General features: G+C 36.2%; 1 protein-coding gene across 3 annotated transcripts in view; it reads left to right on the top strand.

The window, feature by feature from the left end:
- Positions 1–5,769, top strand: part of LOC139815069 (uncharacterized) — a 51,134-nt gene extending 45,365 nt beyond the window's left edge. The window contains exons 1-4 of one of the 3 annotated variants that reach the window (XR_011732659.1): positions 321–799; positions 3,936–4,006; positions 4,221–4,324; positions 5,444–5,769. Coding sequence is in view for 1 of the 3 variants with exons in the window: in XM_071781674.1 (XP_071637775.1) it covers positions 4,221–4,296 (76 nt within the window). In the remaining 2 variants the exon portion in view is untranslated. Of the gene's footprint in view, positions 1–320; positions 800–3,917; positions 4,007–4,220; positions 4,325–5,443 lie in introns of those variants that run through there. The other 2 variants (XR_011732658.1, XM_071781674.1) reach the window with 2 other exon arrangements.
- Positions 5,770–14,964: the final 9,195 nt, after the last annotated feature.

The raw sequence follows: 14,964 nt of genomic DNA on the forward strand, positions 1-14,964 counted from the left end.
ACTCACCAAATGCATTTTGACGGGAGAATATCGATCCCCACACAGCACATAATATTGCAGAAATATTGCAGTAATATTGCAATATAGTGGAAATATTACGTATTACAATGAAATATTTCAGAAATATTACTGATGTATTACACGTTTTTAAATAATATTGAAATATTACAGTAATATTGCTGCAATATATTGTTGAAATATAATACTTTAAGTAGCAAAATAATGTCAAATGACATTTTAATGACATCTTATTGACGTCATTAAGACGTTATTAAGGTATCACACAATCATATACGTATTGCACAGATAATATATACCAGTTAAAGAATTTTGGACTGAAAGAAAGAAAAATCTAAATCAAAAAATGTGATGAAATCAAAAGAGACTGACTTGTACTTTTGGGGAATAAAAGTGATTAAGATAAATTTTATAAGTGGTGGTATTTAATTTTATAACTTGTTATTTGTTTTGTAATAATAAAAGGTAATTATATATACAATAAATTTTTAATTAAGAGCCAGTAAGTAAATTGATAATAAAATAAATGGATAAAATTTAAAATTTATATTTCTTATATAATCAATATTAAACTTTTCAAATTACGAGTTTGTCACACGGATAAACAGAACGTTTCTGAGTGCGTAAGTGGAGGGAAGAACGCTAGTGTGTGTGGCTATGCGCTTGGTCACAGCACCGACCCCCACCATTCCCGGTCTTCTCTCGCTGTCTCTTGCATGGCTCCGTGGGACCACGCAATCACGTGTACGACACCGCACAGAAACAATCGTTTTAATTTCAGGTAATTTTTCTTTATTTAATAAATATTGTTCACACAAATATTTTTAAAAGTATTTTTGTATAATTATTACTAATATGTACATTGTACATATAGATTTGGCGATTTGTCTTTAAATCCAAAAATAGAGATTACGTGGCATAATGGTCTGCAAAAACCACGTTAATATCATAAAAATCATTTCAATGACCATCTTAAAATACATATATTTGCCTTTATAACCTTATTAAAGGAGTCTCTAATGAAATTATTTATTAACGGCTTCATACTTAAATCTTGATGCTAACTTAACCTCAAAATTTTTAACAGTTTAATCCAACTGGAGCCCTTAGTTGGAGATACGTGATAGAAATATGCCGATTCCAAATCTCCTAAAAAGCAGTTTAATCATTAATTAAATGATTTAACCATAATTATTTAACCATTTACATGATTTTGTAATAATTATTGTTCTTATGCTATATGTTACAGTATTGCTTGAGTGTATAAAGTTAGCCCCCCTTTTTTTGAAATTCATATTTTTGAAAGTTGTTCCAGGTTGTTCTGACTTTGTACTACATTGTTCCAAAACGATATTCCTTAATTCTCAACAGTTTTTTAATAAAATAAAAAAAACAATTTTTTTGGCTGGTCCCCCTTTTTTCGAAAATCGAAATTTTTTTATCGCTACAGATTGTTCTAGTTGTCCCAAACATTGTTCCAAAGTATTAGTTCGATTGGTTAAAAATTTTAAGAGATATTGAAAAAAGAAAAAATTTTAAAATAACAGTTTTTGGCCATTTATTCGTAAACAAAATGACTTACAAAACTGTCGATCTAGAACATATTTTTAACCGCGTAGAACAACTCAGAACAAAATTTTTAAGACTAGAACAAGAACCTAAAGGGTACTTTACTCTTCATCGGAAATATTATTTTTCAATTTTTTTCGTTAAAAATCTTGTTCCAGGCTTCCCGCTTTAAAACTATCGTGTTCTCCACTGGAACAACTCAGAACAAAATTTTTAAGACTAGAACAAGAACCTAAAGGGTACTTTACTCTTCATCGGAAATATTATTTTTTAATTTTCTTTGTTAAAAATTTTGTTCCAGGCTTCCCGCTTTAAAACTATCGTGTTCTCCAGTGGAACAACTCAGAACAAAATTTCTAAGACCAGAACAAGAACCTAAAGGGTACTTTACTCTTCATCGGAAATATTATTTTTCAATTTTCTTCGTTAAAAATCTTGTTCCAGGCTTCCCGCTTTAAAACTATCGTGTTCTCCACTGGAACAACTCAGAACAAAATTTCTAAGACCAGAACAAGAACCTAAAGAGTACTTTACTCTTCATCGGAAATATTATTTTTCAATTTTCTTCGTTAAAAATCTTGTTCCAGGCTTCCCGCTTTAAAACTATTGTGTTCTCCACTGGAACAACTCAGAACAAAATTTTTAAGACTAGAACAAGAACCTAAAGGGTACTTTACTCTTTATCAAAAAGATTATTTTTCAATTTTCTTCGTTAAAAATCTTGTTCCAGGCTTCCCGCTTTAAAACTATCGTGTTCTCCACTGGAACAACTCAGAACAAAATTTCTAAGACCAGAACAAGAACCTAAAGGGTACTTTACTCTTCATCGAAAATATTATTTTTTGATTTTCTTCGTTAAAAATTTTGTTCCAGGCTTCCCGCTTTAAAACTATTGTGTTCTCCACTAGAACAAGTTAGTGACACGTTTTAAAAGTATTCAACCGTTTAAAGCGCGCGCGTCACTAACATAGATGGGTTAGATGACGCGCTTTAAACAGTTGAATACTTTTAAAGCGCGTCATCTAACCCATGTAGATTAGTGACGCGCTTTAAACAGTTGAATATTTTTAAAGCGCGTCATCTAACCCATGTGGCATCTCGTTTCGCGCGTCAAGTGTATGCGTAAACTATTTCGACATATATATTAGTTATTTATGCCTTCCAATACTCAAAATAGCTGCTATATTTTTCAAACTTTTTTTGTTAATAACTTTCTAACGAATAACGACCGCCGGCTAAAACCTTTTGAAGGTCACTCAGGAGGGTGACCTTGACAACATATGTCAAGGTCAAGGTCATTGGCGAGTGCGGTCTTTTTATGCATAATTACTGAAAATAATATTTCCGATAAAGATTAAAGTACCCTTTAGGTTCTTGTTCTGGTCTTAGAAATTTTGTTCTGAGTTGTTCCAGTGGAGAACACGATAGTTTTAAAGCGGGAAGCCTGGAACAAGATTTTTAATGAAGAAAATTGAAAAATAATATTTTTGATGAAGAGTAAAGTACCCTTTAGGTCCTTGTTCTAGTCTTAAAAATTTTGTTCTGAGTTGTTCCAGTGGAGAACACGATAGTTTTAAAGCGGGAAGCCTGGAACAAGATTTTTAACGAAAAAAATTGAAAAATAATATTTTCGATGAAGAGTAAAGTACTCTTTAGGTTCTTGTTCTAGTTTTAAAAATTTTGTTCTGAGTTGTTCCAGTGGAGAACACGATAGTTTTAAAGCGGGAAGCCTGGAAAAAGATTTTTAACGAAGAAAATTGAAAAATAATATTTCCGATGAAGAGTAAAGTACCCTTTAGGTTCTTGTTCTAGTCTTAAAAATTTTGTTCTGAGTTGTTCCAGTGGAGAACACGATAGTTTTAAAGCGGGAAGCCTGAAACAAGATTTTTAACGAAAAAAATTGAAAAATAATATTTCCGATGAAGAGTAAAGTACCCTTTAGGTTCTTGTTCTAGTCTTAAAAATTTTGTTCTGAGTTGTTCTACGCGGTTAGAAATATGTTCTAAATCGACAGTTTTGTAAGTCATTTTGTTTACGAATAAATGGCCAAAAACTGTTATTTTTAAAATTTTTCTTTTTTCAATATCTCTTAAAGTTTTTAACCAATCAAACTAATACTTTGGAACAACTAGAACAATCTGTAGCGATAAAAAAATTTCAATTTTCGAAAAAAGGGGGGCCAGCCAAAAAAATTGTTTTTTTTATTTTATTAAAAAACTGTTGAGAATTAAGGAATATCGTTTTGGAACAATGTAGTACAAAGTCAGAACAACCTGGAACAACTTTCAAAAATATAAATTTCAAAAAAAGGGGGGCTAACTTCATACACTTGTATTGCTTTCCATCAGTGGATGTTCATGCAGTCCAGAGCAGCACCAAGTAGTTTGATAGAAGAGCAAAAGATTTATTTATTAGATATGTAAGTAAGAAAAAGTTAAATTTGATATAAACCATACTTTCCAATATTAATCGTCAATACTGAAAATCCAAAGTATACGTGTAACATCAACTACAGATTTTCAGTATACATAGATAGTGAATATCACAATACAGATTCATACTTAACCTACTTTTATGTTTAAAATATATAATTAGATGTAAATAATAATTACTGTTTTTGTATTATGTTGCAGTGTTACGTTGCTTTCCATCAGTGGAAGTTCACGCAGAGCAGCACCAAGCAGTTTGATTTCTATCAAACTCTTCTGAGCGACAGCTTCATTTATTAGATACATAAGTAAGAAAAATTTAAACTTGGTATAAACTGCGTTCCAATATTTTAATATCCAGTACTGAAAATCTAAAGTGTATGTATAACATTAACCATAGATTTTCAGTATAGACAGTGAATATCGGAACACGTCATACTTAACCCCGTACTCTTATGTTTTAATATGTAATTATGTATGAAATAAGCAGGGTGATTTTTATTTCGTGTGCCAATCATCTCCGCTATAATTATCTCAGAAAGTATTGATTTATTGGAAAAATGTTTCAGATAAAAGTTGGAGAGTTCAAGAAGGACCAATAGACAATTTTATTAGATTTTGAGTCCGGGATCTGTGTTAAGCCTAATAGGATCCAAGTCAAATTATTTAAATAAAAACCCCCTTTTTATGGTATCATCTTTTTCTACTAATTAATATGAACAACTTTTGTCTGAAACATTTTTTTATTTGCCTTATACTTTTTGAGATATTCAAGGAAAACTTGGTATTTTTTTCAATATTTAGCTTACAATAGATGTTTGTCAATAAATGTTCGTCGGAGTGAAAAGTGGTACAGGACTTTTTGACTTGATTTGGTTTCAAGAATATACTGTTGCAATAGTATTCTAATTTCTTTAAATAATTGTGTACACATGAAAGCTTCAAGAAAATGTATACACAAATATTTAAAGAAATTAGGGTGCAATGGCATATTCTTGAGACCATATCAAGTCAAAAAGTCCTGTATCATTTTCTTCTCCGACAAGCATTTATCAAGATATAAGCTAAATATTAAAAAAATTACCAATTTTTTTTTGAATATCTCAAAAAGTATAAAGCAAATAAAAAATGTTTCAGCAAAAGTTGTTTATATTAATTAGTAAAAAAAGATAATGTAATAAAAAAAGGGAGTTTTTATTTAAAAAAATTTGACTTGGACCCTACTGGGCTCAACATGGGTTCCAGACTCAAAATCTAATAAGATCATCCATTATTCCTCTATAAACCCTCCAACTTTTATCTGAAACATTTTTCCAATAAACCAATACTTTCTGAGATAATTAGTGAAGATAATTGGCATACAAAATAAAACTCACCTTGTATAATTAGATATAAATAATAATTACAGTTTTTGTATTATGTTATAGTGTTACGTCATTCTTTATCAGTGGAAATTCATACAGTGCAGAGTAGCATGGAGCAGTTTTGAATAAGAAAGAGATAGAAAGATAATATCAATATTATTTTCTTAATATTGTATGTAATACTATTATTAAAAATAACAATTTGATAAAATTTAATAATATTCATTAAAATGTTTTAATTTTTAGCAATATTAAATAAATATTATCTAATATTACACAAATAATATTATTGCGTTTACAATATCAATATTATTTTAAAATTGTATGTAACAATACTATTAAAAATAATTTAATAAAATTTAATAAAAATTATTAAAATGGTTTTTTAATTCCTAGCAATATTATATCACGCAAATATTATAGTAATTTTACCGTAATATTACTGATATATTGCAGTAATATTACCGCAATATTACTGAAATAAATATCAGTAATATTACTGATATTCATTTTCGCGGACATTTTAATATTACTGAGATATTTCAGTAATATTACTGCAATATTTCTGATACATGTCATTGTAATATTGCAACGGAAAAATAATATTGCTGCAATATTTCTACAATATTATGTGCTGTGTGGGTCTTTATAAAAATCCTCCCCGATTCTCCAAATTTGTGTTACACCCGTACCGGAACAAATGTCATTCCACACGCACACACCACACTCCCACGTACTTTATATATAATAATGATTTTTAATTTGTAATAATATTTTGTTCTTTTCCTTTTTGTAATAAATGTTCTAATTATTTTGATTAAATATTAAACTCAATGTTTATTCTTTATAAATAAGACCTCACCTCTCACTACCTCTCTAAAATCGCACAAGGTCCGATCCCCGGTAATAGGGATATTATTATCCTTGACCGAAAACAAGACCGCGAGTGCACGAAAACTCTCAGTAGGCGTAATAGCGTCCCTTCTGGACGTTGACCCACAACTGAAGTTTTCCTGAAAAGTGCATTCGACTCGAGGCACGCGCCCTTCTAACGTGAACCCGAGATACCATAAGATCTTGTTACGTCTTCCCATACCCTCTCCCTTGGATAGCCTTTCCTTCGCTATCCGTCGAAGCAATATATATATATATGTAGGTCCAGAGGTATGTTCCGGGACTGTTTACGTTTATATATATATATATATATATATGTAGGTCCAGAGGTATGTTCCGGGACTGTTTACGTTTTTTGAAATGTACAGTCCTGGAATATAACGCATATATATGTAATCAGATTCAAAAAACTGTCCCGAAAATTGCCGTAGGACATGAATTTTTTCCAGGACAGTCCTGGAAACTGCCAAATGTCCCGGAATATACCGATATCAAAAATAAAAGTCCCGGAACATACTTCCGGACCTACATATATATATATATATATATATATATATATATATATATATATATATATATATATATATATATATATATATATATATATACATATACCTAGATTCCGGGGTTCTGACGTAACAGTACAAACATGACTAGTATTTGACGTCAAAATGACTTGTGTTTGCTACCTGGGGCATGGGTCAGTTGAAAAACTGCCACAAAAAAAAGGGACGCCTCGACGGACGACAGCTACGTGGGCAATCCACTCTAGCTAGTAATGACACAATTATTGCTCCATTAAAGAAAGGAAAGACAGCCTCACATGAACCGAAATCTTGCACGTTGCGAATAACATTAAGACATTACCAAATTTAGTAGAAAAATATATATATGCGTATACAATAAATATTCCTCGTGCGTCTGAATGTGCATGTAAATCAGAATTACCACTCTCTAAAATCTTTGATTTAACAATCTAATACGTGCACATGTAGACAATGGCATAAACCAGAAGGACAAAAGAATAGAGGAAGGGATTATGGAGGTTGCCTTTTTCTTTCCTCCTTCTTAAAATAGAAACCAAGGACGAACCCTTCAAAAAAAAAGGGGACCAAGAAGCTTGCGAAAAACGGAAATCGTTCCTTCAATTAATCCGCAAATGTTGTGTTACACACCCCCAACATTTGTCTAAGGCGGGGGGTGTTACGTCCAGCGGACTCTACGATATCCCTTTTTCGCGGGAATTCTTATGCGGCTAAGATAGCCCTTAAGATTAGGATAAACAAACCGAGCACGGACGGTTATCGATCAGCGAGTGAGCTTTGATCTCCTCACATTCCTTTTTTTTATGATCAAACTACCTATTTGCTTAGACGACTAAAAGCAACCTTTTAGATGACAAATTGCTAATAGATGAGGCATATAATGACCAGATTCTCATCAACCTTGTCGGGCCCATAACTATAAACCCGGCGACACGACGCGCAAAAGGGGCCTTAATTCCAGACAGGGCTTGATGGGGATCTTTATTACATCGCGCGACTAGCTCAAAACTGCCCGCGCAATGTCCCGACAAACAGAAACGAAATCTAACACGTGCTTTTAGAAATCTTAAGAGCACGTGGCGGAAGTTTCTGTTTCCAATAAAACTGCACTTAAGATTAGAGGGATATGCATCGTCTGTCAACATTAGAACAGAGTCGCGAGATAAATAAGGGACCTTAATAAAAGAGAAATTGACGATAGTCGAGAACAAATGAGTCATTGGAAGAAGCGATGGGTTACACCCCCAATAAGACAGTGGAGGCCTTACGAGGGGACTCACCAATGGAAAACCGGAAAAATCGATAACCGTCTTTAGCTTTCTAGGATAGGCGAAAACTAAATAATCCACTCCTTGGGTGAAGACGATCCCACACAATAAGAAACCCTTTAAACGCAAATTAGAAGAATCCCACCAACCAAAAGTCCCCAAAAATGAAAACTGGACACATCCCACACGAAATCCACCCCTCCCATCCTTTAAACCTTTCTATATATAAATCGCGACATCACAGAACTCCCCCTCAGAAAAATTTTCTCAGTTTTTCAAGCTTTAGACTACATATTGTTGCGTCTACCTATTGTTCGGTATTATAATCGTGATCTCATTCGTTTCGAGTCACGATTCCACGTTTAGAGTTAGTGCAAGAGATCCGACAAACCATCAGTCGCCCCGACTCACCCACCGACGAGACCAACGTCCATTTCGGAGAGAATTCCAACGTTCAAGAATTCATCAAAGTAGTAAGTCCCGTAACTCTCTTAATCCTTTTCTTTTTCGCGTTATCGTCCCCCTTCTCAAGTGGTCTATCGACTGTTGGATCCCCGGGAGTTTATTATTAAGCTCGCGGGTTTGGGTCGATCGGTGTAGGCATTGGATTCGCGGCTATCGTTGGCGTTGTCGCTGGTCTGGCTGACTTGTCGGCCTTTGACTCCCGGGGTCTTCGTCGCTGTCGCGGACTCAGCCGGTTCACTGACACCTTGAGCTCGTGGTGGATTGTTATCGTGGGTTTGAGTCGATCGGTGTAGGCATTAGATTCGCGGCGGTCGTTGGCGTTGTTGCGGGTTTGGCTGACTTGTCGGTCTTTGACTCCCGGCGTCTTTGTCGCTGTCGCGGACTCAGCCGGTTCACTGACGCCCTGAGCTCGTAACGATTTCTTTTTGTTCGTTTGTGTGCTTCCGACCGGCTCCAAGAAAGATCGACCACTAAATAAATAAAATAATTTTAGTGGACCCGAAGGTTCCACCCCCTCGAGGACAGAATCTCCGCACGATTAAGCGGAAGAAGAATCGTCAAAACAAGCGGGCGCGAAGGAAAGTTGAATTCCCCCGGGAACAAGTCAACGCCGGTCCTCCGCGACTCGCCACTCCGCCGGCTCCACCAGCCCTTCCGGAGGAACCACCCTCGCCGCCTCCTCCTAATCCGCCTTCTCGCCCTGTTTGTCGCGTGCTTCCTTATCGCGTCGTCCCCGATACGCCTGATCAAAACCTTCATATTTCCCGGTTCGCCCCGGGGAATTTCCCGATTCCCCCTCCCTCACGGGTTCCAGAGAACCATCCCCGACCTCGTCGACCGCCTCGACCGTTGTGGTTCTCGAGGAAATACTAGGCGATTCCGAGACCATAACCTTAGATTAATAACTACAGAATAAATTTTATTTATTTTAATTCTCATATGTTTTTAATTTACATACATACTCGACATTTTATTTTTAATTGCGACCTAATTTAGTTTTCAAATACACATATACACCACACGTACACTTAGTTGAAGGATTAAGTATTTGCATTCTGATTTCAATTGTAATAATAGCGGGCAGGATGTCCATTTTCAAATAGGTTTCCCCTCAAAAATCTTGCCCGATCACCCCCGCATTTTTGTAACACCCGCGAAGAATGCACACACAAACATACACCTTACACATACATTCTACACTTAAATCTATCTTAAATGTTTTCAATCCCGCGTTTAATTTGCTTTGTTCTCACTTATTATAATATTGACAGTTTACTCAACTTATATTTTTAATAAATGTTTTAGTTATGTTATATAAATACATTCCCATTTATTTATAACCTCACCCACTCTACTCTTCTCCCTCTCGAAATCGCACGAGGTCCGATCCTGAGTTAAAGGGATTGAATTCTCTGACTCGAAAGAGGACCGACGATCGCACCGCTCACAGAAGGCGTCCTACCGTCCCTACGGACGTTGACCCTTCCTGAACCATCGAAAGTGCGTTCGGCTCGCGCCACGCGCCTCAGAGCGTGTACCTGCAAGTGATATTCTAAAGCGTCTGGTTGCGTCCTTCCTTACCCCGACCCCTCTGGTTAGCCATTCCTTTGCTTCCTAGATTTTTTTATCCTAATCCCGGGGTTGGACGTAACATCGGCAATGCAAAGTATTTCACAGTACACATATATGATCTCGCCTCTGGGTTTCACCAAATAGAAATGGACCCCGCAGATTATAGCCATAAAACTGCATTTACGACCCCTAATGATCATTATAAATTCGAGAGAATGCCTTTCGGATTAAAGAATGCTCCCGCTACCTTCCAACGAATAATGAATTTAATATTAACAAAAATAGAAGGTGTATTTATCTACATGAATGATATCATTTCCGCTCCTACATTAGAAGAACATGAAAGAAGGTACAATTTAGTAATGGAACGACTCCGCCAAGCTAATCTAAAATTACAGTCCGATAAATGTGAATTCTTAAAAACTGAAGTAACATACTTAGGACACATAATAAGTAGCGATAAAATTAAACCCGATCCAAAAAAATTAGAAGCCGTGAGACAATTTCCTAGACCAAAAACTCCGAGAAATATTAAATAATTTCCTGAATTAGCAGGATATTACAGAAGATTTATACCAATGTTACGTCCTGTGGATCCCACGATTTCTTTCTTTCGTGAAATCACTCGTCATCATTTCATCACACGAAACAGACGGAAACCATAAAATAGCCGTTATCAATTGACGAAGCGGATGCACTCCAACTGTCATCGCTCATTAAATAGTAAATAACGAAACCTTCCAGAAGACTCGAGCCTAATAAAATAGGCAAATTATAGACTTGTTTGTCGCATTCCATCTAATTCCACGAAATGAAGCATGAAATTTCAATTATTTCGAAATTTCGTGGCATAGGGCGCAATAAATTAAAAACGCCATAAGGATCTAGGTGACCTCTCGGGTCACGGGCGAGCTGATCTCACGCTTGTCCGTGAAACGCAGATTTGACCTGAGACCTGAGACATTTCACGTCCCGAGAACACCGCCACCAACAATAAGTCCGAGATATCCGCTAAACTTTCCTTTTATCTATATATACACAATATAACAGGAATACATATATATATCCTTAAAAAAAACCTTCCCCTTTTTCGGATCTTTTAAAAAAATAATAATAAAAATCAATTTTAGTGTACCCCCACGTCCACCGCCACGTCCTAAGGCCAGCTCAGCGAGGACAGAAACCTCGCGTAGAGCAAAAGGGCAAAAGCTGGCTTGATCTCGATGTTCAGTACGCATACCCAGTAAGCAATTTGATAGCAAATTGTCGCCAAGATGGCATCAAATTCGTTCAAAGATTGGTGTCAAATCCGGTGCCATCTGTGTCATCTTTAAGCTCGTGTTTTGCTAGCAAAGCCTGTGTACATAACCAGACAGCAAATTGGCAGCAAAAACCGAGCAAGCTTTGTGTAGCGTTGTCTGCCAACAAATTGTCGGCAAATACCGAGCAAGCTTTGTCTAACGTTGTCTGCCAACAAATTGTCGACAAACACCGAGCAAGCTTTGCGTAGCGCTGTCTGACGAGAAATAATCGGCAAAAACCGAGCAAGCTTTGCGTAGCGCTGTCCGACGACAAATAATCGGCAAAATCGAGCAAGCTTTGCGTAGCGCTGTCCGACGACAAATTGTCCTCAAAAACCGTGCAAGAAATGCACAACACTGTCAAAAAAAAATTAAAAAATTATATTTATTTCGAAATTTTATTACTATTTTTTAACTAAATTTGTTTCTTAAGATGGAGTCTATGATTGTAAATATTTTCTCGTATTTGAAAAACACACTTACCTTGGTGGGATTCGAACTCGGGACCTCGGGACCTCTGGTTCGTGAGCCAACTGCCTTACGTGGTAGACTACTTCTTAATTTAATGTAAGTGTTATATATAGTCTACATACGTCATAACCAGCGCAAATATATAATTTTTCAAAAATCATCTTAAGAAACAAATTCAGTTTAAAAAGAGTAATAAAATTTTGAATTAGATATACAAATATAATTTTTTAAACAGCAGACCAGGAAGAGCTAAAGAACTAGTAACGCTGAGCAAACAAAAACTGAGAGTGGCGGTGGGGCTGCAAAAATTTTGGATTGGATAATATACAGTATATATATATAGTCATTAAACCGGATTTTAAGCCGCCATATAATAGCCATGTTATTATAGCTAGTCTATATGACCGCGCGTGCTCATTATTTAATCTGTTCGATGTTCATTTCATTTAATGCGTTTAACGAGGAACAGTGTATAATGAGCATAAAAGTATTTGAAAATACTTTATATTCAGTAATCTTTTTATTGTTCTAGCAAAGATTACTGAATATAAAGTATTTTCGAATACTTTTATGCTCATTATACACTCTGCTCCTCGTTAAACGCATTAAATTAAATTAAATATATATAAGAATAAAAAAATATATAATTAATATCATTAATATCGTTAAATTGTGATAGGTCTTGCTCGGTTTTTGCCGCCAATTTGTCATCAGACAACACTACACAAAGCTTGCTCGATTTTTGCCACCAATTTGTCGTTAGGAAGCACTGTGCAGACCTTGCTCGATTTTTGCACCAATTTATCATTAGACAGCGCTGCGCAGACCTTGCGCGTATTTTGTCGCTAATGTGTCATCAGATAGCGCTGCACAGATTTTGCTCGGTTTTTGTCGCCAATTTATCGTCAGAGTGCTCGACGCAAATCTTACTCGGTTTTTGCCGCCAATTTGCTATTTGGTTATATGAGTATATTTGCCCGTATATTGCCGCCAAAGTGTCGTCAGGCAGCGCTACACAGATTTTGCTCGATTTTTACCGCCAACTTATTGTTAGAGTGCTCAACGCAAATTTTGCTCGGTTTTTGCTGCCAATTTGCTGTCTGGTTACATGGCCACATTTGCCCGTATTTTGTTGGCAATTTGCTATCTAATTATGTCAGCAGATTTTGTTACATATTTGCTAGCATTTTGTCGACATTATTTGTTAAATCAAATTCTGTATTAAATTTGTATCCTTCTTGTCAACAACATTTGTAGCAAGATTTTACAAAATCTGTTTTCGACAGACTTGGCTATCTGGGTAGAGACTGCGAATGCACGGTCTATCGATCCTTTTGGCTTGAAGAGTTTTCAGCAAGAGGTGTCAGAAAAGTTACCACAGGGATAACTGGCTTGTGGCGGCCAAGCGTTCATAGCGACGTCGCTTTTTGATCCTTCGATGTCGCTGGGAGTTATTATCCGCAATCGAATAAATCAGACGGGGGCGCGCGATAGAGCGGAAACTCTTACGTTCTCATATAAATATAAACAATCTTAGACATCCGTCGCGTCTCGCCCCTTCACCACTACTCTCTGTCTCTCTGAACTATCGAGTCTTCCCCGATACTTCTGACTCATCTCCCTTCTTAGAGCCCTCCTATTCCCCGGTTCCTACCGCGGAACTCGAGGATCCCTCCCGGAGCCCTTTTTTTGACCCCTATTTCCCCCTCCCGTATGAATATCCCGAAGATCAACATTACCGGACATTCTCTCCCGCTATCTTCACATCAACGATCAAGATCCTCGACTCTCGATCACCTTCCCCCGCGCTCTCCACTTCCAGCGTAGAAATCGTGTACGAATCGATTTCTTTAGATTAGAACATCATTAAAATAATATAACTTTAAGCACAATAGTTCCCCGATATACATCACCCCATTTAATTTCTCTTTTCTTTCTTTCCATGTAAATTCAATAATAACAATTCTGTAATAAGCCGAGCAGAATGTCAAGTTAATTCAGATTCTTTTCCCTCAAAATCTTGCTCGATGACCCCCGTACCATTGTAACACCCGCGCCTTTCCCACACACACACTTCACACATATACACAGATAAATATAATGATTTGCCTTCTATTGTATTGTAATTATACTTTGGTTAATTCTACTGAATCTCTTCTTTCATAATAAGTGTCTAAATTCTTTTCGTTATTAATAAATGTATATGGATTGTAAAAGTATTACCATTTATTTCTTAGAATAAGGCCTCGTCCTCAACTCCCACCCTCTCTCTCTAAAATCGCACAAGGTCCGATCCTTGGTTATATGGATTAATTTCCTTGGCCAAAAATAGGACCACGAATGCACGAAACTCACAGCAGGCGTAATAGCGTCCCTTCTGGACGTTGACCCACGACTGGAGTTTCTCGAAAAGTGCATTCGGCTCGAGACACGCGCTCTTCTAGCGTGAACCCGAGATAACATAAAGATCTCGTTACGTCTTCCCATACCCCCTCCCCCCCCTGGATAGCCTTTCCTTCGCTATCCGTCGAACCAATATACCTAAATTCCGGGGTTCTGACGTAACACCAAATTTTTCAAAATTAGCTAAACCTTTGACGAACCTATTGAAAAACAATACGCCTTTTGATTGGACATCTGTTCAAGAAGAATCTTTCGAAAAACTAAAACAGGAATTGTGCCAAGAACCAGTTTTACAATATCCTGATTTTTCAAAACCTTTCATTTTAACTACCGACGCTTCTGGAATTGCCGTAGGAGGCATTTTATCACAAGGAGAAATAAATAAAGACCGACCAATAGCATACGCATCACGAACTTTAACCGACAACGAAATAAAATACGATACATACGAGAAAGAAGCATTAGCAATAATATATTGTGTTAAACATTTTCGACCGTATCTATATAGACGGAAATTCACTCTAGTTACAGACCATAAACCCTTTACTTTGGTTCAAAAACGCGCAATAAGATGCAAACATGAGAATTCTCCGTTGGAGATTGAAATTAGCGGAATAGTAATACGACGTAGTATATAAAGCAAACAAGACTAACGTGAATGCCGA

The sequence above is a fragment of the Temnothorax longispinosus genome, chromosome 6, assembly GCF_030848805.1.
Source record: "Temnothorax longispinosus isolate EJ_2023e chromosome 6, Tlon_JGU_v1, whole genome shotgun sequence".
Classification (NCBI taxonomy): Eukaryota; Metazoa; Arthropoda; class Insecta; order Hymenoptera; family Formicidae; genus Temnothorax; species Temnothorax longispinosus.